The sequence below is a fragment of the Plecotus auritus genome, assembly GCF_963455305.1.
Source record: "Plecotus auritus genome assembly, chromosome: 10".
Taxonomy (NCBI): domain Eukaryota; kingdom Metazoa; phylum Chordata; class Mammalia; order Chiroptera; family Vespertilionidae; genus Plecotus; species Plecotus auritus.
In genome coordinates this window covers 13,234,129-13,260,624 of record NC_137785.1, presented here as the reverse complement: position 1 = coordinate 13,260,624, position 26,496 = coordinate 13,234,129, and the positions used below count along the sequence as shown (strand labels likewise).

The 26,496-nt window shown below is 44.0% G+C and overlaps 1 protein-coding gene across 1 annotated transcript in view; it reads left to right on the top strand.

The window, feature by feature from the left end:
* The first annotated feature begins 7,233 nt into the window (after positions 1 to 7,233).
* Positions 7,234 to 26,496, top strand: part of SAE1 (SUMO1 activating enzyme subunit 1) — a 77,147-nt gene continuing 57,884 nt past the window's right edge. The window contains exons 1-2 of the mRNA XM_080645816.1: positions 7,234 to 7,456; positions 25,127 to 25,238. Of these exons, the coding sequence (XP_080501942.1) occupies positions 7,359 to 7,456; positions 25,127 to 25,238 (210 nt within the window). The 5' untranslated portion in view covers positions 7,234 to 7,358. The remainder of the gene's footprint in view (positions 7,457 to 25,126; positions 25,239 to 26,496) is intronic.

The following is a 26,496-nucleotide window of genomic DNA, read 5'->3' as shown; positions in this document are numbered from 1 at the left end:
TCAGGAGTCACTATAGTAACCAATTCGACAGGGAATTTTGACCAATCAGAGGGGATGTCAGGACACAGGAACTGCAGCCTTTATAAATCATGGAATCAGGAAGTCGGTGGGACTCTTTCCCTCTCCTCACCTGGGAATAAGTACTTATTCTTCAATAAATTTCCACCTTTGCTATAAAAAAAACAAAAACGAACAAACACCAGTCATGCCCTGGATGGGTAGCTCAGTTGATTAGTGTCAATCCTGATACCCCAAGGTTGTAGGTTTGATCCCCTGTCAGAGCACATACAAGAACATATTAATTAATGCATAAATAAGTGGAACAACAAATCAATATATATCTCTCTCCCTCTTTCTCTAAAATCAATCAATAAATTTTAAAAAAGATGCAAGTCATATTGGATTGTTGTATCGCAAATCAGCGAGCTAGACAAGACGCCTTAATGAGCCAGTTAGTTAGGAGTCATCTTTAGTGCACGCAGGTTCAGAGCAGATGACCTCTGTCAAATTCTGAACACCCAAAGGAGGAAGTATTCTCTTTTTATATCTTTTCAGGTCTTTGTGTAAGTTATTTTTACAGACAATTTGTAACCTTGAGTACATATCATATCTAACAAACACCTGTCATATCTATACAGACACCTGTAACCTTGAGTGCATATCATATCTATACAGACACCTGTAACCTTGGGTACATATCTATACAGACACCTGTAACCTTGGGTACATATCTATACAGACACCTGTAACCTTGGGTACATATCTATACAGACACCTGTAACCTTGGGTACATATCTATTCAGACACCTGGCATCAGTATCAGCGTATCAGTCCCTTATGTTCGATGGCTAGCTTGCAAGGTCAGACAGTTAAGTTTATCTTTTCTGTTATTCAAGCTAAAAAACAAAGTTATTTTTACATAATAAGAGACCTTCTAAAAATAATGTAGTTGACTGATGGAACAAGGGACTAGCAAGAAATAGCAGAGCCAAAACCGGTTTGGCTCAGTGGATAGAGCATCAGCCTGCGGACTGAAGGGTCCCGGGTTCGATTCCGGTCAAGGGCATGTAACTTGGTTGCGGGCACATCCCCAGTGGGAGGTGTGCAGGAGGCAGCTGATCGATGTTTCTCTCTCATCGATGTTTCTGACTGTCTATCCCTCTTTCTTCCTCTCTGTAAAAAATCAATAAAATATATTTAAAAAAAAAAAAAAAAAGAAATAGCAGAGAACTTCAAAACAGTAGTTTCAAACAGCAGTTTTCCCTAAGGAGGGATCATTACTGTTCTTCAGGGTAGGACCCACCCTAATGATCTCATCTTAACTTGATTACATTTGCAAATACCTTATTTCTGAATAAGGCCACATTCATAGGCAGCAGAGATTAGAACTTGAACATATTTTTTTTTTTTTGGAAGGGCACAGTTCTACCCTTAACACCTTGCATGGGTGAAAACCCATCTATCTGTGTAATGAAATGTAATTTACTACAGGTATTGCATTTTTATTAAAAATGATTAATTTTTAAATCTCCACTTGTCAAATGTATGATTGCATGAATATGAGGTATCTAGAATAGTGAAACTCATGGAAGCAGAAGTAGAATGGTGGTTTCCAGGGCTGGGTGAAGGGTGAAATGGGCAGTTGTTTAGTGGGTAAAGAGTTTCAGTTTTGCAGGATGAAAACATTCTAGAGATTGGTCCCACAACCATCTAAATAAATATACTTAACATAAGCCCCTACTCTAACTGGCAGCCCATGTCTACAGATTGACTTAGAAAGTGTGATTAGGCCCTAGCCAAGTAGCTCAGTTGGTTAGAGCATCGTCCTGATACCCCAGGGTTGTAGGTTCAATCCCTAGTCAGGGCACGTACAAGAATCAACCAATGAATGCATAAATAAGTGAAACAACAAACCAGCATGTGTGCCTCTCTCTCTCTCTCTCTCTCTCGAAATCAATAAAAAAACAAAAGAAAGTGTGACTAAAAGTGGCACAGAGCCATGAGAGGAATCCAGAGCTCAATCTGATGTCTTTTAAGCAGCCCTAAGAACGATGTGGTCCGAACAGGAAGAACAGGAAGAGACTTGAGACTAGAATGAAGCAGCACACAGATTTGTGCTCCATGGTTCTCCCCCTGACTGCATTTTAGAATCATCTGGGGAGCATTTTATAAAAATCCCAATGTCTCAGCTCCACCCCAGACCAATTAGTCAGAGTCTCTGAAGGTGGGGCCTGGGCACCCTATGTGCTGAATAGCTCCCCAGATAATTCTAATGTGCAGGTGGGATTGAGAACCGCTGCCTTGGCTAATGGTGAGCAGGCACCTGGGTGGAGGTAATTATGTAATCCTTAAACCCAGGAGCCTCATCTACTAAACAACTGCTTTCCATGCCTTTTGAGTTCCAAGGTCTCACTTTTGGCAGCTGTTCTGATTAGCTGTCGCTGAAAAATGAACTGCCCTGTGGCTGCATACCCAAGAGAATTGAATACAGGAGCTCAACGAGATATTGGTACACTTATGTTCATAGCATTATTGATGGTGGTCAAAGGTAGAAACAACCCAAATGCCTATCGATGGATGAACAGAAACAGAATGTGGTCTATACTTACAATGGAATACATTCAGCCTTAAAAAGGAAAGAAATATCGCCCTAACCAGTTTGGCTCAGTGGATAGAGCGTCGGCCTGCGGACTCAAGGGTCCCAGGTTCGATTCCGGTCAAGGGCATGTACCTTGCTTGCGGGCACATCCCCAGTAGGGAGTGTGCAGGAGGCAGCTGATCAATGTTTCTCTCTCGTCGACGTTTCTAACTCTCTATCCCTCTCCCTTCCTCTCTGTAAAAAAAAAAAGGAAGGAAGGAAATACCTGATACATGCTACACATGAATGAACCTTGTGGACATTATGCTAAGTGAAATAAGACAGTCACAAAAAGACAAATACTGTATGATTTAATGAATATGAGGTACCTAGAATAGTGAAACTCAGGGAAGCAGAAGTAGAATGGTGGTTTCCAGGGCTGGGTGAAGGGCGAAATGGGGAGTTGTTTAGTGGGTAAAGAGTTTCAGTTTTGCAAGATGAAAATGTTCTAGAGATTGGTCTCACAACCATCTTAAGTATACTTAAGACTGTCCTAGCTGATTTGGCTCAGTGGATAGAGCATCAGCCTGCGGTCTGAAGGGTCCCTGGTTCAATTCCGGCCAAGGGCACATGCCTGGGTTGCGGGCTCAATCCCCAGTAGGGGGAGTGCAGGAGGCAGCCCATCAATGATTCCCTCTCATCATCGATGTTCTATCTCTCTCCCTCTCCCTTCTGCTCTGAAATCAATAAAAATATATTAATAAATAAATAAATATGCTTAATACTACTGAACTGTACATTTAGAAATTAGTAAAATGGTGCATTTTAGAGTATGTGTATTTTACGACATTTTATTTATTTATTTATTTATTTATTTATTTATTTAAAGGGCTGGAAGTGGAATAGTGAAAGGCTGGAGAGCTAGGGGCGGGCTGGGTGTCCTTTCAACATGCAGCCTCAGGGTAGTGGGACTGCTTCTCCTCTGTCAGGCCTCAAAGTCACGTGTTCCCGTAGAACAGAATGAAAACAGTCTCCCCTTTACTGACTTAGCTCCGAAGTTATGTAATCCTTAAACCCAGAAGCAGTGTCCCTTCTGCCACATTCTTTTTTCTTTTTTTAAACTCTTAGAATGTTTATTAAATGGATGATTTATAAGAAGGATGTTGTGTTGCCGAAACCGGTTTGGCTCAATGGATAGAGCGTCGGCCTGCGGACTGAAGGGTCCCGGGTTCGATTCCGGTCAAGGGCATGTACCTTGGTTGCGGGCACATCCCCAGTGGGAGGTGTGCAGGAGGCAGCTGATCGATGTTTCTCTCTCATCGATGTTTCTAGCTCTCTATCCCTCTCCCTTCCTCTCTGTAAAAAATCAATAAAATATATTTAAAAAAAAAAAAGAAGGATGTTGTGAATAAAGGCAAAAATTTTCACTTACAGTGAGCATGAAACTTTTTTTTTTTAATATATATTTTTATTGATTTTTTTACAGAGAGGAAGGGAGAGGGATAGAGAGTTAGAAACATCAACAAGAGAGAAACATCGATCCGATGCCTCCTGCACACCCCGTACTGGGAATGTGCCCGTAATCAAGGTACATGCCCTTGACAGGAATTGAACCTGGGACCTTTCAGTCCACAAGCCGACGCTCTATCTACTGAGCCAAACTGGTTAGGGCAAGATTATATCTTAATAAAATATCCTCAGATAGAGTACATATCAGATATTAAACTGATAAGAACAGATACTACACAGGAGGCCCAGAAGCGATTGCCACATTCTTTTGGTCAGTCACCAAAGCCAGTTCAATTTGAAGGAAAGGAAATGAACTTAGATCCACCCATCCCCTCAATGGGAGAAGTTTCAAAGGAATGTTACAAGAGTATGTAGGATGGGAGATATTGTTTTAGCCATTTTTTGTTGTTGTTAATCCTCACCTGAGTATATTTTCCTATTGATTTTTAGAGTGGAAGGGAGGGAGAGAGGCAGAGAGAAAGAAACATCGATGTGATGTGAGAGAGACACATTTATAGGTTGCCTCCTGCATGGGATGGAGGAGGGCCAGGGCCAGGGATGGAGCCTGCAACCTAGGTACATGCTCTTAACTGGAATTGAACATGGGACCCTTCATTCTGAGTCAAACTGGCTAGGGCTGTCATAGCCATTTTTATTTTTTTAAATAAGGCTTATTTTCTTTTTTTAATTTTTTATTTATTTTTTAAAATATATTTTATTTATTTTTTACAGAGAGGAAGGGAGAGGGATAGAGAGTTAGAAACATTGATGAGAGAGAAACATCGATCAGCTGCCTCCTGCACACCTCCTACTGGGGATGTGCCCGCAACCCAGGTACATGCCCTTGACCGGAATTGAACCTGGGACCTTTCAGTCTGCAGGCTGACGCTCTATCCACTGAGCCAAACCAGTCAGGGCTGTCATAGCCATTTTTGCAAAATGCAATCAGCCACAACGATGATCAAGAGAACTTAGTGAGGCCCTGACTGGTTTGGCTCAGTGGATAGAGCGTCGGCCTGCATACTGAAGGGTCCCGGGTTCGATTCTGGTCAAGGGCATGTACCTTGGTTGTGGGCACGTCCCCAGTAGGAGGTATGCAGGAGGCAGCTGATCGATGTTTCTCTCTCATTGCTGTTTCTAGCTCTCTATCTTTCTCCCTTCCTCTCTGTAAAAAATCAATAAAATATATTTTTTTAAAAAAAGAAAAAAGAGAACTTAGTGAGTCCTGGCAGGTGTTGCTCAGTTGGTTGGGCATTGTCCCAGGCACAGGAGAGGTTGCTGGTTGATTCCCTGTTGTGGGCTTGATCCCCAGTACGGGGCGTGCAGGAGGTAGCCAATCCATGTTTCCCTCTCACATTGATGTTTCTTTCTCCTTTTCTCTCTTTCTAAAAATCAATTTAAAAGTCTTTTAAAACTAAAAAAAACTCTAGTAACAAATATATAACATAAATGGGGACATGTGTAATACTTTCAACAACAAAGATTTATGAAAAATAAAAAAATATAAAAATAGATATAACATAAAATCCACTATTTTAACCATTTTCAAGTGTACAATTCAGTGACATTAAGTATATTCACAATATTATGCAACCATCATCACTACTTATTTCTTTTCTTGTCACCAGTTGTGTCTGGGCTTTTCACTTGCCATATGTTGTTGTTTTTAAATATTTTATTGATTTTTCACAGTGAGGAAGGGAGAGGGAGAGAGAGTTAGAAACATCGATGAGAGAGAAACATCAATCAGCTGCCTCCTGCACACCCCCTACTGGGGATGTACCTGCAACCAAGGTACATGCCCTTAACCGGAATCGAACCTGGGACCCTTGACTCCGCAGGCCGAAGCTTTATCCACTGAACCAAACCGGTTAGGGCCACTTGCCATATGTTTTGAAGGGTCATCGATGCTACAGCATGTGTCAGTGCTTCATTCCTTTTTGTGGCTGAATAATAGTCTATTGTCTGGATAGATCACATTTTGTTTATTCATTCCTCAGTTGGGGAATGGGTTGGGTTATTCCACCTTTGGCTATTGTGAATAATGCTGCCATGAAGATTGGCATACAAGTATCTGTTTGGGTCCCTGTTCCAATTTCTCTGGGTATATATCTAAGAGTGGAATTGCTGGTTCACATAGCTTTTTAAAGGGGAACCTGTCTATTTCTAAAGGCCTGGACCTAGAAATTGGCCAGGGGAGTTGAGGTCCCCAGCCATCAGCCAACATAAACTTGCCAGCCATGTGAGTGAGTCACCTTGGAAGGAGTGCTTCTACCTCATGCCATCAGATGACCGCAGCCAAAGTGTGCATCTGACTGCCCCCTCATGAGAGGGAACTTCCCAGCCAAACTGCTCCTGCATTCCCGACCCACAGAAACTATGAGATAATAAATATTTGTGTTTTTTTAAAATACATTTTTTATTGATTTCAGAGAGGAAGGGAGAGGGATAGAGAGAAACATCAATGATGAGAGAGAATCATTGATAGGTTGCCTCCTGTATGCCCCCCATTGGGGACTGAGCTCACAACCGGGGCACATGCCTTGACTGGAAATTGAACCGTGACCTCCTGGTTCATAGGTTGATGTTCAACCACTGAGCCACACTGGCCAGTCAATAAAAAACATTTTAAAAAATACTTAACTTCCATAAGAGGGCAGTTACTTTATTTTCCACTGCGTTTTCCCTAGCACAGAACAAGTTTTTAATAAGTATTTGTTAACGTAAAAAAAAAAACCATTGAAACCTGTAAAGAATTTTTGTGAGTTTATTTGAGCCAAACTATTGACATATGCCAGGAAGCAGAACCTCAAGGAATTGAGATAGTGCTCTGGAGAACGGTGGGTTACATTTGTATTTATACATTGCAATCAAAGGAGGGATGTAGGTGGGTTACATGAAATTCATTGGTGATAGATTAAGGAGGTGGGATAAAGCAAAGGGAGTGGAGGAGGGGAAACCCCTGGGTTTGGATAAAAAAAAATATTTGCTGAATGAATAATCTCATAGCAGTCTCCTTCCCTCATGGGGGCCATCGGCCCAGCTATATTTTGGTCTGGACGGGCTGGAGACTCCGTCACGTGACCGGCCGTCGCCTGCCGGCTTTTGAAGCTGGGGGGGTCCACGTGGTCCCCGGCTGCAGAGGCGGGCCGGCGGAGAGGAGCTGCTGCGCAGGCGCGACCTACAGCGCAGGCGCAGACGCGTCCCGGGCGCGCGGCGGTCGGCGGTTGGCGAGAGCAGAACCTGAGCTCAGGCAGAGAGAGCCGGCGCCATGGTGGAGAAGGAGGAGGCTGGCGGCGGCATCAGCGAGGAGGAAGCGGCGCAGTATGACCGGCAGATCCGTCTCTGGGGATTGGAGGCCCAGAAACGGTCAGACGCAGCCTGTGGGGCTGAGGGTCTGGAGGGGGCGTCTGGCCTGAGGCGTTCGCGGCCCTCAGGGAGAGGGAGGGTCTAATTTGAAGAGAGGAGGCGGGAATTCTGTACCCGGGGATGGTAGCCGGCCTGAAAGGGCTGGAAGGGCTGATTTGGGATATTTCTGGAAGTATGGGAAGCCAGGACTTCCCAGGGGTTGAGAGGGCGGTTCTGAGTGATTGGAGGCCTTTGCGGGGGGGTGGGGGAGAGGTTGAGGGGATTCCTAAGGAAACAGGAGGATTGGAACTTAGGGACTCAGAAGCCCGAAAGGGGGTGTTTTGGACGTGGGTGGGGGCTGGGAAATAGGAGGGGGCGGGAATGCCTGGAAAGGATGAAAGGAGCGGCGTAGTTCATTCATTACTGGATAGTGGGGACCTGTTCTGTGCTGGATGCTGGGGAGACTGGCGAACCTAACATGCACCGTATATTCTTGTGGCTTCCAAGGGGTGGGCCAATCTGAAAGAATGAGGGTTTTTGAAAGTTTGGGTTAAGTTATTTTTAGTGGGAGTCTTTTTTTTTTTTTATTGATTTCAGAGAGAGGAAGGGAGAGAGAAACATCAGTGATGAGAGAGATGAGAGTCACTCATTGATTGGCTGCCTCCTGCACGCCCCCTACTGGGGATCGAGCCTGCAACCCAGGCATGTACCCTTGATCGGAATGGAACCGGGACCCTTCAGTCCGCAGGCAGAGGCTCTAGCCACTGAGTCAAACCGGCTAGGGCTTTTAGTGGGAGTCTTGAGAGGCTCTAGGAGTCTAGGGGGGCTGGCCGCACCTGCGGAGTTTGCTTGTGTCTAGGTATGGGGATGTGTCCAGAGAGGACAGGACACGGAGGTTGGGCATATCTGGGGTACTGAGGAATAATTACTAGAAATGAGGTCTTTGAAAGAGGTGATTGATTTGATCAAATCATTATTAAGCACCTTCCACAATCACTGTTCTAGGCATAGAGCATATATCCATGAACTCAACAAACTCCTTGCCCACATGAAACTTACATTCTAGTGTTGGCAACAAACATAAATAATCTAATGTTAGGTCCTAGCTGGTTTGGCTCAGTGGATAGAGCGTTGGCCTCTGGACTGAAGGGTCCTGGGTTCGATTCCAGTCAAGGGTACGTGGTCCCCAGTGGGGGCGCGCAGGAGGCAGCTGATCAGTGATTCTCTCTCATCATTGATGTTTCTATCTCTCTCCTTCCCTTCCTCTCTGAAATCAATAAAAATATATATTTAAAAAATCTGTTAGATAATCCAAGTGCAAGGGAGAAAAATAAAGCAGGATAAGAGGATCAATAAAGGATGATGAAGCGGAGAGCTGTTCTGATAGGGTGGCCAGGGAAGGCCTCTGAAGAGTTAACATTGTGCCTCCGACCTGTATAAAAGGGAAAAGCCACCTGGAAGAACCTTTCTGCCACAGAGAACAGCAAGTGTAAAATCTGGGGGGCGGGCAGCTCATGTTTGGCCAATTAAACAGGATGACTGGAACCAAATGAGTTGACTAGCTTTTTTATTTTTTATTCTGTGTTGTAGAGTTTTGAGTAGGAGTGACATGATCTGATTTGTATTTTATTTTATTTAAAAAAATATTTTTATTGATTTCTGAGAGGAAGGGAGAGAGGGATAGAAACATCCATGATGAGAGAGAATCATGGATCAGCTGCCGCCTGCACGCCCCCCACTGGGGATCGAGCCCCCCCCCCCCCCCCCCCCCGCAAGTGGAATCAAACCCTGACCTCCTGATTCCCAGGTTGACGCTCAACTGCTGAGCCACGCAGGCCAGGCTTGATTTGTATTTTAAAAGGACCATTCTTGCTGTGTGGGGAATAGGTTGAAGTGGGCAGACATGGATATAAGGGTTCCAGTTAGGAGACTACTGCAATATTTACTACAATAATCCACTGGAGACATAAGTAATGGGGCTTGGAACTTCAGAGAAGGGGTCAAATATATATTCCGGACATCTTTGAGGGTAGAGGGGACAGGATTTGCTGAAGGAGTCAAATGTGTGGGTTATGAGAGGCAGAACTCAGGGATGACTGAGACGGGGCCTGAAGACAAAGGTGGGGTTGATTGGTTTTAGGGACTGCTCTTTGAAGGATATAGAATTCTTGGTAGGTGGGAGTTATTCTGAAGGAGCGGAGATGAACTAAAGCCTGTGAAGAATCTGAAAAGTGTTGGCTGAGGGTCCTGGGAAGAAAGGGGTTATCTATAATTAGGAAACTATTTGTAGACAATCTTATAGACTTATTAAAGTGCTCTCGTGGCCATTTTTCAACTGAGTCTGGTAGCAGGGCTCTGGAGTGGAAAGGGCCCTTGTACAGACAGGAAGGATGCTCCACAAAGCAGACTGACTTGCCTCTAAGGGAGCTCCAGGTGGGACAGGAAAACCCTGGGGCCTGGGGCTCCTTTGTGAAATGGAATGTGGCCTGGGAATCGCCAAACTGCATTCTGGCTCCGGTTTTGCTTCTGACTGTGATGTTGGACCAAGGCTGGCAGGGAACTGTTAGGGAGAGCAATAATACCCAAAAGGACCTTCCCAGGGAACTTACACAAAGAGGTTAAAAACTGGGCTGTAGCCCTAGCTGGTTTGGCTCCATGGATAGAGTGTCCGTCTACGGATTGAAGGGTCCTGGGTTCAATTCTGGTCAAGGGCACAGGCCCAGGTTGGGGGCTAGATCCCCAGTAGGGGGCGTGCAGGAGGCAGCCAAGCAGTGATTCTCATGATGTTTCTATCTCTCTCCCTCTCTGAAATCAATAAAAATATATTTAAAAATAAAAAAAGGTCAAAGAGAAAATCTGCACTTAATAAAAAAAAAAAACTGGGTGTTTTTTTAAAAACAGTGTTTTTACATTTAAAAAATATATATATTTTATTGATATTTTACAGAGAGGAAGGGAGAGGGATAGAGAGCTAGAAACATCGATGAGAGAGAAACATCGATCAGCTGCCTCCTGCACACCTCCCACTGGGGATGTGCTTGCAACCAAGGTACATGCCCTTGACCGGAATCGAACCCGGGACCCTTCAGTCTGCAGGCTGACGCTCTATCCACTGAGCCAAACCGGTTTCGGCTGTTTTTACATTTTTTGCAATTAGTTGCCAACATTTAAAAATCGAGAAAATTGGCCAAATTTGGGACAATTTGAGCATCCGAAAGAATAAGTCAACTTAATTTAAAAATATTTAATGACTTTTACAATCCATAAGACCAAGGTAACATTTAAACAAAACAGAAATAAAAAACTTATTTGGAGGTGATTATTAATAATATGCCTTCTGATGTGGGGAAATGAGAACACTGCATCATTGAAGTTTTCCTGCTCAGTATCTTTTACTCTAGTCATGCTTTTAGGGAACAGAGGAACAAATTAAGGGCACCATTGTGGTAAATGATAAGATGTCTAGAAGGTGGAACATTTCATTTACAAGATAATTGTTCTGGTTCTATTCCAGAAGTCAATGTGATGGGAAAAACAAGTGAAGGGACTGTTGTAGAGTAAGCGTAAAGAGATGGAGCCAAATGCAGGGATCCTGGTTCAAAAAGAAAACTTCTAGAATAAAACCTTTTTTAGAGAATGGGGGAAATTGGAATATTCAGTCCTATTAGGGATGATATTTGGGAATTATTTTTTAGAAGTGATGTTAGTATGGTTATGAAGGAGAATGTCCTTTTTCAGAGATGCACTTTAAAGGTGTGAAATGCCATGGTGTATGTATACCGATAAAAGCCAATAGAGCAAAGTGTTACTACTTCCTACTTTTTTATGTTTGAAATTTTTAATAATGAGAAGTTGGGGGAAAATGTGACCCCCCCCCCAATCTAGAGATTTCATATAGAGTTTCTGATTTGTCATTTTAAAATTTTTATTTTTTTATAAGGTTTTCTAGTTAGGTCCTACTTCTGACCTTAAACAGCTTTTTCTTAGAGAGTGCTGAGCTTTTATTAGTTTATTTTTAAAAATATTTTTTTATTGATTTCGGAGAGGATAGGGAAAAAGATAGAAACATCAATGATGAGAGAGAATCATCGATTGGCTGTCTCTGGAAAGCCCCCTGCTGAGGATTGAGCCTGCAACCCAGGCATGTACCTTGACTGGGAATTGAACCCAGTCACATTCTGGTGACACTCTGGTTCATAGGTTGATGTATAACCACTGAGCCACACCGGCTGGGCAGATTTCTTTCTTTTGAAAAATAAAAAAATCAGACACATGCCTTCCCATTGGTTGGAGCTAAGAGGCTGCCTCTTTTTTTTTTTTTTTGGTTAATGGTCACCCAAGGATATTTTTCTACTGAGTTTTAGAGAGGGGTAGAGACAAGAGAGAGAAACACTGATTGGTTGCTCCTGCATGGCCCCTGACTAGGGCTGGGGATTGATCCTGCAACTGAGGTACATGCCCTTGACCAGAATTGAACCCGGGACCCTTCAGTGCGCGGGCTAATGCTCTGTGCATTGAGCCAAACCGGCTAGGGCTGAGGCCACCTCTTACACAGCATGGGTTCTCTACTTTGCTGTTCTCTCCACCATTTGAGCTTCACTTATTGATATAATTGCCTGGCAGTTTGCACGTGAGTTTGCATCTTGCTGTGGTGCATAGCCCATTTTATGAATGAGGTTCAAAGAAGGGAGCCAACTCTTCCAGCGTCACACGCAAGTAAATAGAAGTAGGATTGGATTCGTAGTCTCTAACTTCAGACTCACTGCTATTCCCATGGCAGCTCATTTTCCACCATAGGGCCTCATTCTTTCTTTCTTTTTTAATTTTTTTTTATTTTTTATTAAGGTATTATATGTGTACATATCTTACCATTGCCCCCCCACCCCACTCCCATACATGCCCTCAGGGCCTCATTCTTTCAATCAAATTAACGCAAAGGGAAATGCTAAAGCTGGCAGCTGTGTATGCTCTCAGAATGTGTGCTTCAGTTTTGGCATTGCCTTTCACAACAAAGGCAAGTCTGATTCTCCCACTCAACAGTAATTTACCCCCATATCTAAGAGAGAGGAAGGGAGGGTGACTGGAAAGAGGAAAGCAGATTATAAACTCCATTAGGGCAAGCAGTTTATAAATGTCCAATAATTAGAATGTGGGTTTTTACTGGTCTCTCTTAAATTTCCAGTGCTTACAAGTGTGTAAATATTTAGATATTTGTTGAGTGAATGAAATGACTATACATTGCAAAGATCTAGGAAGTCAAAAGACCTGGGTTCAATCCTCATCTCTGCTAAATAGCTCTTTGCTCTTGGGTGAGTCACAGAATTTCTTGGCCTTATCCTCCACATCTGCAAAAGGAGGGGTGAGTGTGACTAAATCTTTAAGACTTTTTTTAACTGTGAAATTTGGATTTTACGAAAAAGGGACTAGAAAAACTTTCCTATTTTCAAGCACTCATTACCCTACACTGCTGGCTGTTCAGAGGAACTTCATTTGATTCCATAGGCACATATTTGCCATTAAAGTGACTGAGTATGTTCTGTGTACCGGTTGTTTCATATAAGGACCAATTTATTCTAGTGGTTGATAGTGGTGAGTTTGAATCTCAGCTCAAGAACATCTTAGTTATTTAACCTTGGGTACAGTTCTTTATTTTTTAAATATATATTTTTAAATATATTTTTATTGATTTCAGAGAGGAAGGGAGAGAGAGATAGAAACATCAATGATCAGAGAGCATCATTGATTGCTGCCTCTTGCATGCTCCCCACTGGGGATTGAGCCTGCAACCCGAGCATGTGCCCTTGACTGGAATCAAACCCGGGACCTTCCAGTCCACAGTCCAACGCTCTATCCACTGAGCTAAACCAGTTAGGGCAATATATTTTTTATTGTGGACTAGAGGCTCAGTGCATGAAATTTGTGCACGGGTGTGGTCCCTAGGCCTGGCTGGCGTTTGAAGTGCAAGTGTCTGGCGTGGAAGGGCAGGTCCCAGCTGACCTCGGGGCCCTGGGCAGTACCTGGGCCCCTGCACACCCCCCTCCTTCTGAGTCATGGCACCTGAGTCCCCACGCAGAATTGCAGTGAGCGTGGCAGGATGCTGCGGGGCGGGGCGCAGCGTGGCCTCTGGGCCACCCGGTGGCGCCACACGGAATCCGGGCAGGCTGCACGCTCTCTCCTGGCTGGCCTTGCAGACCGGCTCCTGTGCCAACCCACGGGGAGCCGGACTGGCCCCTGTGGTCCCAGTGGCTGCGGCCCAGCTCACCCAGAAGAGGCCCGTGGGTGTGGACCAGGCTCCTTGTGGGCGCCCGGCACCTGAGCATCCGGAGGGAGGGTAGGAGGGGGAGTGAGAGCAAGCTTGGCGGTCACCCTGCATTCTCACCGCACCACCATTCCCGTCACCCCTGCCCCCAGGTAGTTGGCTAGAGGTTGCAGCCCCCCTCCTGGGTGCAGCGGGAGGTTGGTCGCTGCGACCCACCCCCAGTTCCCCATCCCAGCCCAGGGCCCGGCCCCGATTGGGCGATCAGGGTCTGCCGTCCACTGGTCGCCGTCTGTGGAGTGATCAGCCGGGGCCGGGTCTCCCTGCCCGGCTCCCCTCAGTGCCTGGGAGCTGGGTGGCAGCCCACTCCCCCCCCCCCGCCCGCCACCGCCACTGGGAGCCGTCTGCGGGGCCATAGGCTGGCCCCTGCTCACACCCTCCTTGGCATGGCACCACCCACTCACCTGCTCCACCATCCCACCACGGCCCACTCTCGTTGGTGCCCATCAGGACTGGCAGTGGCTTCCGTGTCACTGATGCCCGCCATGTTCCGCACTGCCACCTGGTGGTCCGCACACGTCATAGCGAGCGGTCGAATTCCTGGTCAACTGGTTGAGGGGACAATTTGCATATTAGGCTTTTATTATATAGGATAATATTACAGATATCTCCCATTTTACCACCCTTTACCTCCTCCCAGCGGGCCCCCCCCCTCTGTTCCCCCTAGGTAACCTTGGATACATCTCTATGCTTCAGTTTTTTCATTTATCAAGGAGAGATAATATAATCTACTTTATACGGTTATGGAGAACTAAATGAAATAATGCATGAGTAGTGCCTAAGCACAGAAAGGAGTTAGTAAATTATAGCTACAGTTACTGACAAGTAAAAATCACTAGCAACAAAAGAAGGGAAACTACATAGGAAATAGCTTGAGATAAGTAAGGCAAATGTAAAGCAGGTGTCAGTGGGTTGAGTGGGGACTTCAGAAGGATGAGGAAGACTAGGAGGAACGTATTTGCTTAAGCAGATAACAGTGGGGAGCAGTCTTAAGTTATATTGTGGATTATGACAAGACATTTAAGTACATACAATGAATGGGCAGTTGGATGGAGCAGGATTGTAGATTTAAATGAAAAGTACCATACTTTTAAATGAAGGGGGGGGGCTATTTTTATAAGGTGAAAGTGGTCAGATTTGCCAAATGCCGATGGCTTCACCATTTTCTATTGTACAAACCAGAAATCTACTTCTTTGTTTCTCGGTGTCCCTTATACCCACATCCAATCTATTGGGAAGTCCTGCTGGCTCTGCTTCAAACTTTATCTCATGTACCTTTCTTAAATTTTTCCCCTTTTATTTTTTGCTTAATCCTCACCTGAGGATATTTTTCCATTGATTTTTAGAGAGAGTGAAAGGGAAGGAGGCAGGGGGGATTGAGAGAGATAGCAAAAGACATTAGTGGGAGAGAGACACAGCAATTGGTTGCCTCCCAGACACAGAATTGAACCTGCAACCCCGGTATGTGCCCTCGATCAGGAATCGAATCTGAGACCCTTTGGTGTGTGGGCCAACATTCTAACCACTAAGTAACACCAGCCAGGGCCCTTCAGTTATTTATTTATTTATTTATTTATTTATTTATTTATTTATTTTTTAAAATATATATTTTTATTGATTTCAGAGAGGAAGGGAGAAGGAAAGAGAGATAGAAACATCAATGATGAGAGAAATCATTGATGGGCTGCCTCCTGCATGCCCCACACTGGGGATCGAGCCCGCAACCCAGGCATGTGCCCTTTGCCGGAATCGAACCGGGGACCCTTCAGTCCAAAGGCCGACGCTCTATCCACTGAGCCAAACCGGCTAGGGAGCCCTTCAGTTTTTATTTATTTATTTATTTATTTATTGATATTTTACAGAGAGGAAGGGAGAGGGATAGAGAGCTAGAAACATCGATGAGAGAGAAACATCGATCAGCTGCCTCCTGCACACCTCCCACTGGGGATGTGCCCGAAACCAAGGTACATGCCCCTGACCGGAATCGAACCTGGGACCCTTCAGTCCGCAGGCCGACGCTCTATCCACTGAGCCAAACCGGTTTCGGCAGCCCTTCAGTTTTTAGTCTAAGCCACACCCATCATCTCAGATCACCTCAGCATTCTCTTCACTGGTATCCCCTTTTCTACTCTTGACTCTTTATAATGTACTCTTTTAATTTTTATTGATTTCTGAGAAGAAGGGAGAGGGAGAGAGAGCTAGAAACATCAATGATGAGAGCGAATCATTGATTGGCTACCTCCTGCATGCAACTTGGGTATGTGCCCTTGACTGGAATTGAACCCAGGACCCTTCAGTCTGCAGACTGACATTCTATCCACTGAGCCAAACCAGCTAGGGCTATAATGTATTCTTCACACAGCTGCCAAATGAATTTAAATTAGGGGTCCTGCTTAAAGCCTTCCAGTGATATTTTCTGGTACACTCAGAATAAAATCCAAAGCTTTAAAAAAAATCCAGTGCCTTTCATGTTCTGGCTTGTCAGACTTTGCCTAAGTTCCATGAAAGCGACTTGAATCTTTCTGTTCCTCAAATATGCTAGAGTTCTTTGTGTCCTCAGGGGCTTTGTGCTTACCCTGTTTGAAATAGCCTCACACTACCAGGTCTTTGCGTGACTCACTCACATATTAGACTCTCAATAAGGGTGGTTTCAGTGTGAATTTGGTAGTCTTAAGAGTTTTTAATCATGAATGGAATTCATTTACTTGACTTAACTTGAAGTGCATATTGTGAATTCAAAGATTATATATAAAGGCCCTGGTTCCTGCCTTCCCAGAAATTTAAAAGATACTCATATGGGAGCAGAAGTCAAAGAAATGAGAGTAAGTCAGCTTATATTTATTTAGAACCTGCTGTATACAGGGAGCATGGGGGAGACATTGAGAGAAAAAAGTCATAGATCATGGTCAGAACTGAATTCTGATCCCGAATCTGACCACCCATTAGCTGTGAGAGCTTGAACACCTTTTCTGAGCCTTAGTTTTTTCCTTTCTCAAGGCAGACATGGTTCCGTTCCTATGGAAACATGATGGCCTACCCCACGAGGTCTGTAGAGCCCCCTTGCTTTTAGGAAGAGAAATGTTATGCAATGTTTAGAGCATGTATGTTTTTATTGGAGAGAGAAAAATGCTGAAGAACTAGTCAAGGTTTCAGTGAGGTACTACATGTAATGTACCTAGCTCAGTACCTGGTACTTAGTGAATCTTCTGTGGATGGTAATAACCACCACTGTTGTTACCAGTGGACTATATGTACAATATGTCACAATGTAATTTTACATTTATTTGTGATATTGAGAGGCAGTATAACTTTTTTATTTTAATGTATTTTATTGATTTTTTACAGAGAGGAAGGGAGAGGGATAGAGTTAGAAACATCGATCAGCTGCCTCCTGCACACCTCCCACTGGGGATGTGCCCACAACCAAGGCACATGTCCTTGACCGGAATCGAACCCGGGACCCTTCAGTCCGTAGGCCAACGCTCCATCCACCGAGCCAAACCGGCCAGGGCACATTTGTTTTTTTCATTGATTCTAGAGAGAGAGGAAGGGAGAAACATGATGTGAGAGAGAAACCTTGATTGGCTGCCTCCCATACATACCCCCAACGGAGATGGAACTCGAGACCCTTACATGCATGGGACGATCCTCTAACCACTAAGCAACACCAACAAGGTCTCTCTTATACTTTTTAATGGCTGCCTAGTTTTCTGTGTGTGTGTGTGTGTGTGTGTGTGTGTGTGTGTATGCATATGCATGCGTGCACACACGGACCAGGGCTGAATGGCCTCAGAGCTACCATCTTTTTTTTTTCTTTCTAATCTTTATTGTTCACATTATTACAGATGTTCCTCTTTTTCCCCCCCATAGCTCCCCTCCACCCTGTTCCCACCCCACCCCAGGCCTTCGCCCCCCTCCCCCTACTGTCCTCGTCCATAGGTATAAGCTCTTTGTCCAATCTCTTCCCACACCTCCCACACCCCCCGAGAATTGTCAGTCTGCTCCCTTTCCATGCCCCTGATTCTATTACATTCACTAGTTTGTTCTGTTCATCAGATTTTTTATTCATTTGATTTTTAGATTCACTTGTTGATAGAAATGTATTTGTTGTCACTTCGTTGTTCATAATTTTTTTTAAACATAAATTTTATTGATTTTTTTTACAGAGAGGTAGGGAGAGGGATAGAGAGTTAGAAACATCAATGAGAGGGAAACATCGATCAGCTGCCTCCTGCACACTCCCTACTGGGTATGTGCCCGAAACCAACGTACATGCCCTTGACCAGAATCGAACCTGGAACCATTGAGCCAAACTGGTTAGGGCTGTTCATAATTTTTTATCTTTATCTTTTTCTTCTTCTTCCTTTTCTTAAAGAATACCCTTCAGCATTTTATGTAATACTGGTTTGGTGGTGATGAACTGCTTTAGCTTTTTCTTATCTGTGAAGCTCTTTATCTGACCTTCAATTCTGAATGATAGCTTCGCTGGGTCGAGTAATCTTGGTTGTAGGTTCTTTTTTTTTTTTTTTTTTTTTTTAAATATATTTTATTGATTTTTTACAGAGAGGAAGGGAGAGAGATAGAGAGTTAGAAACATCGATGAGAGAGAAACATCGATCAGCTGCCTCCTGCACACCCCCCACTGGGGACATGCCCGCAACCAAGGTACATGCCCTTGACCGGAATCGAACCTGGGACCTTTCAGTCCGCAGGCCGACGCTCTATCCACTGAGCCAAACCGGTTTCGGCAGTTGTAGGTTCTTGCTATTCATCATTTTGAATATTTCTTGCCACTCCCTTCTGGCCTGCAGTTTCTGTTGAGAAATCAGCTGACAATCATATGGGTACTCCCTTGTAGGTAACTGTTTTTGTCTTGCTGCTTTTAATATTCTCTCTTTGTCTTTTGCCCTTGACATTTTAATTATGATGTGTCTTGGTGTGGTCCTCTTTGGATTCCTCTTGTTTGGGGTTCTCTGCGCTTCCTGGACTTGTTTTCTGTCATTATTTCTTCCAATAGGTTTTCAATATCTTGCTCTCTCTCTTCTGGCACCCCCATAATTCGGATGTTGGTACACTTGAAGTTGTCCCAGAGGCTCCTTACACTATCTTCATATTTTTTTATTCTTTTTTCTTTTTTCTTTTCTGGTTGGGTTTTTTTTGCTTCCTCATATTTCAAATCTTTGATTTGATTCTTGGGATCCTCTAGTCTAATGTTGAATATGTATATTAGTCTTTATTTCAGTCAGTGTATGCTTAATTTCTGACTGGTCCTTTTCCATTTTTTTGTCATTCTCACTAAGATCCTTGAAGGTCTCACTAAGTTCCTTGGAGGTTTCTAGAAGATTCTTGAGTAACCTTATAACCGTGGTTTTGAACTCTATATCCAGTAGTTTGCTTTCATCCATTTCTTTCATTTGTGACCTGTTTCTTTGTCTCCGCATTTTGGCTGCTTTCCTGTGTTTGTTTCTATGTACTGGGTAGCTGCTAAGTCTCCTTGAGTTGATAGAGTGGCCTTGTGTGGTAGGTGTCCTATAGGGAGGGCCCAGTGGCTCAGCCTCCCCAGTCACCTGAGGTGGACACTCTTGGTACACCCCTTTGTCGGCTGTGTGCACAGTCTTGTTGTATTTAAGCTTTGATTGCTGTTGGTATCACTGGGAGGAATTGGCCCTCCAGGCCAGTTGGCTGTGAGGACCAGCTGTATCTACAATGGAAGAGCTGCTGTGCAGGAGACACCCATATGGGGCAGGACTTGCTTCAGTGGGGCTTTGGTGCTCACTGAGTCTGCCCCTTGAGCATGTCTCTTATGGATGTGAAGAGTTGTAATCCGGTGGTCTTACACTGACCACTGGGTACACTGGCTCTTGGATCTCCAAGGAGGTGCAAAGTCAGCCAGTTCCTGGGGCCCCCCAGCAGGAGCTACAGAGAGATCTGCAGATTCCTCCTCTTTGTATCAGCTTTGGAAGTGCCCAGACGAGGCCTAGCTGTGTAGCAAGGCAGGCTACTGCTGCTGGATTGATTGCTGTGGGGCTCCCTGACCCAGCTGCTGCCTATTTGACAGGTTTTAGGCTGAAAAAGGACAGGCCATTCATATGCAACAGCTGCTGCCCACAGCTTGGGTGGGGTTGTAAATTGGGTGGGGCGGGGTCTCAGTGAATCACCAGGGCGGAGCAAACAGCAATGGTGGCCAGTCAGCCCTGCACCGCAGCGGTCCCTGCGTCCTGCTCAGGAACAATGATTGCTGCAAGCACCTCTGAAAGAAAGCTGCCCTCGCATTCCTGTCCCGATGCCAGACAGTCCAGTTTCTCCACGTATGTGTCTGGGTCCCCCAGAGTCTTGCCCAGAACTGGAGTTCAGAACAAGCGGGAGCTTGTATATCTCCCTCCCGACTGAAAAAGCGGCACACCCAGGTGCCAGCCCTTTCCCTGCCTCCACACCTCCTACCAGTCTCAATGCGCTTTCTTCACCTCTCTAGTTGTGGAACTTCCACTCAGCCAGCTTTCCCGCGGTTCTGGTTGATAGTTGTTCTGCCTTTTAGTTGTAATTTTGATGTGTTGTGAGAGGAGGCAAGTATAGGTGTTTACCTGTGCCGCCATCTTCTTAATCTATCCAGAGCTACCATCTTAATCGCTCTACCTTATTCTTGCCCTTATCTGCTAGCTCATATTAGTCACTTCTAGTTGTATAACCTTGGTTAAGCTAGTTGACTTTGTGTCTGTTTTCTCAGCTGTAAAATAGGGATAACAAGGTACCAGCTGATAAGATTGCCATGAGGATTAAATGACATAAAGAGTTTGGACCGAAACCGGTTTGGCTCAGTGGATAGAGCGTCGGCCTGCGGACTGAAGGGTCCCGGGTTCGATTCCGGTCAGGGGCATGTGCCTTGGTTGCGGGCACGTCCCCGGTGGGGGGTGTGCAGGAGGCAGCTGATCGATGTTTCTAGCTCTCTATCCCTCTCCCTTCCTCTCTGTAAAATATCAATAAAATATATTTTTTTTAAAAAAAGAGTTTGGAACAGTGCTTGGCCCATAATGAGTGTTCAATTACATGCCAGACATGTACTTCTGCTAATGGACACTTGGGCTTGTTTTGGTATATCTGTTAATTCAACAGCTATTTGAGTAACAGTATAAGTGCCAAGCACAGTCATAACTGCTAGGGATGTAGTGGTTTCTGGAGTTTACATTTTATAATCATCACTATCATCTGGAATTAACATTTTAATGGAGGAACAGGCAACGAACATAAGCAATTAGCATAATTCCAGATAGAAGAGGGAGTGGACATATTTTGGATTAGGTGACCAGTGACAGTTGAGCTGAAACCTAAAGGATGGGTCATGTGAAAAGTTTGGAGAGAACAACTAATGCCAGAGTCCTATCTCTTTGCCTGAGATGGGGACAGTGTAAACAGGGAGGCCGGGTAGGAGACTGTTGAGTTCTGTAGGCGAGAAATGATGGTGGCTCAGACCAGGCACTGTGGAGGTAGAGGGAAGCAAGTGGACGATGTTGCTTTGCATATATTTGTACGTGACTTTTGTGACCACTTGAATATTTCTGTAGGATTGATTCCTAGAAGGGGAATCGCTGTGTCAGAGTATGAATAGTAATAGCTGACATTCATTAAATGCTGACTCAATGCCAGGTACTATTTTAAGTGCTTTTCATGTAATTGAGCCATAAGTAAGCTGTAATCTCCGGGCCCCTGGCATGGTTAAGGATTAACAACATAAACATGAAGGTCAGTGGTGATGCCACTTGAATTAAAAAAAACAAAACAAACTCGCAGAGTTTGAAGAGCTCCACAGGATGTAGGGATCATGGAGAGGACACGTGGCTATATGTGATTTATCAGAGGCATTTATATGTGGCATTTGCTCTGAATTCAGAGGAGCGAGTATTTGAGTCTGCCATAAGAAGAGACTTGCTGAGGAAATGGCACTCAAGTTGGGGTTTGAAGTCTGGGGAAAGGCTTGAGAGGAAGAACAGGTGCATTTCAAGGTGTTGGAACATTGTGATTTAAAGTTTGCAGGTGGTGGCCTGACCCGTGTGGGTCAGTGGTTGAGCATAGACCTATGAAGCAGGAGGTCACGGTTCAATTCCCGGTCAGGGCACATGCCCAGGTTGGGGGCTGGATCCCCAGTGGAGGGGCATGCAGGAGGCAATCAGTGATTCTCTCTCATCATTGAAGTTTCTATCTCTCCTTTCTTCCTCTCTGAAATCAGTAAAAATATAGGCATATAAAAAAATAAAGTTTGCAGGTGGAAAACTGACGGCATGTTTGGGATTGAGTAAAGTAATTTGGTAGTAGTGGGAGGTAAGGCTGGGGAAGTCGGAGGTAGCCAGTACTGAATGGCTTTAAATGCCAGCTTTAGATTTTTTTTTGTCATTTGTTTGTGTTGGCTTGTTTTTAATCAGAATGAACCTTTTACTGAGCCATTTGTAATTAAGGCAATGGGATTGGGGAGTAGTTTAATAAATTCAAGTAACATATACTGAGCATCTGTTACATGCCAAAGATTATGCTAGATGGCTTTGTATACACATTTTACCAGGTTGTTGAGGAGATTAAAAACCATTAAGTCAGAATTAGTATCCCCATTTTACAGGTGGATAAACTGAAGTTTAGAGAGATTCTCTAGGTCAGCCAAGTAGGAAGTGGCAGAGCCAGAATTCAAACCCAAGTCTTCAGACATAGAGGCATGAGTGATAGGTAGTGCCTATTGCTGCAGAAATATCAAGGAGAACAGAGCCTGAGAAGTTAGTGGGCGTGGAGATTAGGAGGCCATTGGTAATATTTGAAGATATGGATTCCTAGACACAAGCAGGGCTGTATCTTTGAGGTACTGGAGCAGTCAGACAGCAGAAAACCCAGTCACTCAGTCTGAAAGGGAACTTAGAACCTGGAGTTCCAAGTGCAGCAGTGTCAGGGCCAGGTGCTGGGAAGGCTCATAGACTCACAGTGATAGCAGAGACTTGGAAGGTACAGCTAAATGCAAGGGTGCTCAACCTTTCTGAGCAAGGAGGCCAGGCAGAAGGCTGGTTTGATATGTATACTATATTCTTTTAGGAAACATTGCTTATTATTTTTGCTGATTCTTGAGGGATTAGGGCTCCTCTGGAAAGCCAAATAGTTTTCCTTCCTCCTCCCATCCATTGGTATGATGCTCTACATCTCTGATAAAGGACCTGCTCATTGTATCTTGTAAGTCCTCTTCTCAGCTTTCTCCTGTTCTGGTGAAGTGGAATTGTCACTTGAAAGGCTTGTGTCTGCTATCCTGTGACTGGCAGTGAAGGGGCCAAAGATTGAAAGCAATAATGGAGAAACTGAGACCCAGACATTCCTTTGAGGGAAATATTGTCAATATTCTCCCTCTTTCCCCATCTTATCCTTTGACTGTATCAGCGAAGAAAATCCAAAATCTGCTAGCACCAAGAATTAGCACAGGACTCAGCCACCATTCTCATTAAAGACTTCTAGTCTGCATACAACATCCATAATTATTAGAACCATTAGAAAATAGTTCCTGCATGTTCTTCCCAATACTGGTACTTATTGAGAATTGACTCATTTCATAAATTAAGAGCAAACTCATTGTCCAGCAGAACTTGAAATTATGTGAGGCTGTTCTTAGTTCTTACTTATCCTTTTCAGTGTGAATAATCATATATTCGCTGCAGAAATACTAAGGAGTTTAATTACAGGGCGCTGTCTAAGATCCTGATGGGGTTGTTTCATAATATATGATGTAAACTCTTTTATTTCCTTTTTATAATGTCAATGAATGAGCACTTTATTTTTTTATTTTGTATTTTTAAAAAATTTAGTGTTCAATTACAGTTGACATAAAAGTTTATGTTAGCTCTAACCGATTTGGCTCAGTGGATAGAGCGTCAGCCTGCAGATTGAAGGGTTCCAAGTTTGATTGGCATGTACCTTGGTTGCGGGCACATCCCCAGTAGGGGGTGTGCAGGAGGCAGCTGATCAATGTTCCTAACTCTCTATCCCTCTCCCTTCCTCTTTGTAAAAAATCAATAAAATATATTTTTTTAAAAAAAAAAGTTTATGTTAGTCTCAGGTGTATAACAGTGACTAGACATTTATATACCTTACAAAGTAATGACTCCATGAATTTAGTACTCATATGACATCATACACTTTATTCCTTTTTCAAATCAAAAATTGTGATTCTGAAACACTTGTGCTTCAAGGGATTTTTTATTTCTTTCCTCATTGAAAAGAACTTGTGCCTTTATTTTGTCACTATGTATGGGAATTTTGTATGTTTTCCTCTCCTCCAAGGGAATTCAAGTAAGATATTGTAGACCTGTATACTATCTCCCACTGACCTCAGAGTTAAGTCCAGACTTCTTGGGATAGCCCAGCCTCTGACTACCTTCTGTTAGCCGCGTCTTCTGTCACATTATACTTAAAATGATTCAAACATTTCTTCGGTACACCCTCTTTCACGCTGCCACGTTTTTGTTTGTGTGTTATAGCTTAAATGGTACCCCTTCCCACCTCTTCTTCGGCTATCGTACTAGTCTAAGCCATCATCCTCTCACCTTAACTGTGATACTCTTCCCCTCCAGACCCCACTACCCCACGGCTTTTCATCAGGCTTAGAATAAAACCCAGAAACCTTACAATGCCTGTGAGAGCCTTCATGATGTAGCCCTGGTTCTGCCTCCAACCTGATTTCCTACCAGTTTCCCCTTTGCTCACTGCTCTTCTTCCTCTCCCTGAAACATGCCACAAACTCCCGCCTCAGGGCTTTTGCTCTTGCTGTTTTCTCTGCCAGGAATGCTCTTCTCCCACATATCTATATATTCATCATTTACTTCATTTTATTTGTGCTCAGCACCTCCTCAGAAAGGCCTTTTCAATGAGTTTGACTAAAAGAACATCCTCCATCAGTCGTGATCACATCATGCTTGATTTTCATCACTTTTTGGCATAATATACAGGGTGAGGCAAAAGTAAATTTATAGTGTGAGTACCTGAAACAGTTTATTCTTGTATTATTATTTATTAATTTTTTATTTTCCATATGAACAACTGTAAAACCTACTTTTGTCCCACCCTATATACTCTGTTATTGATCTGCTTTCTTCACAAAGTATAAGTTACAGAAGGGCAAGGATTATGTTTGATTTATTTCCACACCTTAGAGAGGTGCCTGGCATAGGTGCTCGACAAATATTTGTTGAATGAATGTGCTTTGCAGGATGGATTGGAGCATCTCTTTTCTAATTTTGAGGCTGTGCTGCTTCAGTGCAGTGAATGAAAACTAAAATTACTGCCCTGTTGTTTGGTTCTTCAGTGATGTGGCAAGTTTCTGCTGTTCTGTCATCCAGTTAACAATGTTTGCATTACAGGCTGCGGGCCTCCCGGGTGCTTCTTGTCGGCATGAAAGGGCTCGGGGCTGAAATTGCCAAGAATCTCATCCTGGCAGGAGTGAAAGGACTGACCATGCTGGATCACGAACAGGTGAGATGTGCAGCCACCTACCTCATCACTCTCCAAAGCAGTCTCCCCTCTTAGCTATAAACACTTAGGGATTTGGGGAGTTCCTACTTGCCCCTTCAGGGCTGTGAAAGGAGGACTGGCATTCATGGAACTGTAGCCTTTGGAGACTGATGGTGCTAGCACTGCGTTTTATTTCAGTACCACCACTCCTGTTTCCTTGTTGAGCTTGTTTATCTGCACGTGGAGTTAACTTCTCTCTTGGAGAGTGATCCTGAGGGGTAGAGGAGTAGTTTCCAATTTGTGCTTATAAATCACCTAATTAAAAAATGTAGAATTGTCACAGGATAGTCCTTCACCCTCCAATGATTCTACTTTATTTATTTATTTATTTATTTATTTATTTATTTAATATGTATATTTTTAAAATATATTTTATTGATTTTCTACAGAGAGAAAGGAAGAGGGATAGAGAGTTAGAAACATCGATGAGAGAGAAACATCGATCAGCTGCCTCCTGCACACCTCCTACTGGGGATGTACCCGCAACCAAGTTACGTGCCCTTGACTGGAATCGAACCTGGGACCTTTCAGTCTGCAGGCTGACGCTCTATCCACTGAGCCAAACCGGTCTTGGCTCCAATAATTCTACTTTAGAAAGAAAGTCTGAGTTGAGGCTCAGGAATAAATATATTTAAAAGGTATCTCAACTCAAATTTTTTTTTTTTTTTTAAATACATTCTGTTGATTTTCCATAGAGAGAGGAAGGGAGAGGGACAGAGAGTCAGAAACATCAATGAGAGAGAAACATCAATCAGCCGCCTCCTGCACACCCCCCACTGGGAATGTGCCCGCGACCAAGGTATATGCCTCTGACCGGAATCGAACCTGGGACCCTTCAGTCCGCAGGCTAACGCTCTATCCACTGAGCCAAACCTGTCAGGGCTCAACTCAATTTTTAAAAATTATAAAAATAGCCTGGCCAGTATGGCTTAGAGTTGAGCATCGACCTATGAACCAGGAGGTCAAGGTTCGATTCCCAGTAAGAGCACATGCCTGGGTTGCAGGCTTGATCCCCAGTAGGGGGCATGCAAGAGGCAGCTGATAGATAATTCTCTCTCATTAGTGATATTTTCTTTTCCTCTTCTTTTTTTTTTTGATAGGCAAGTATTAATATATTTTTATTGATTTCAGAGAGGAAGGGAGAGGGAGAGAGAGATAGAAACATTAATGATGAAAGAGAATCATCGATTGGCTGCCTCCTGCACGCCCTCCACTGGGG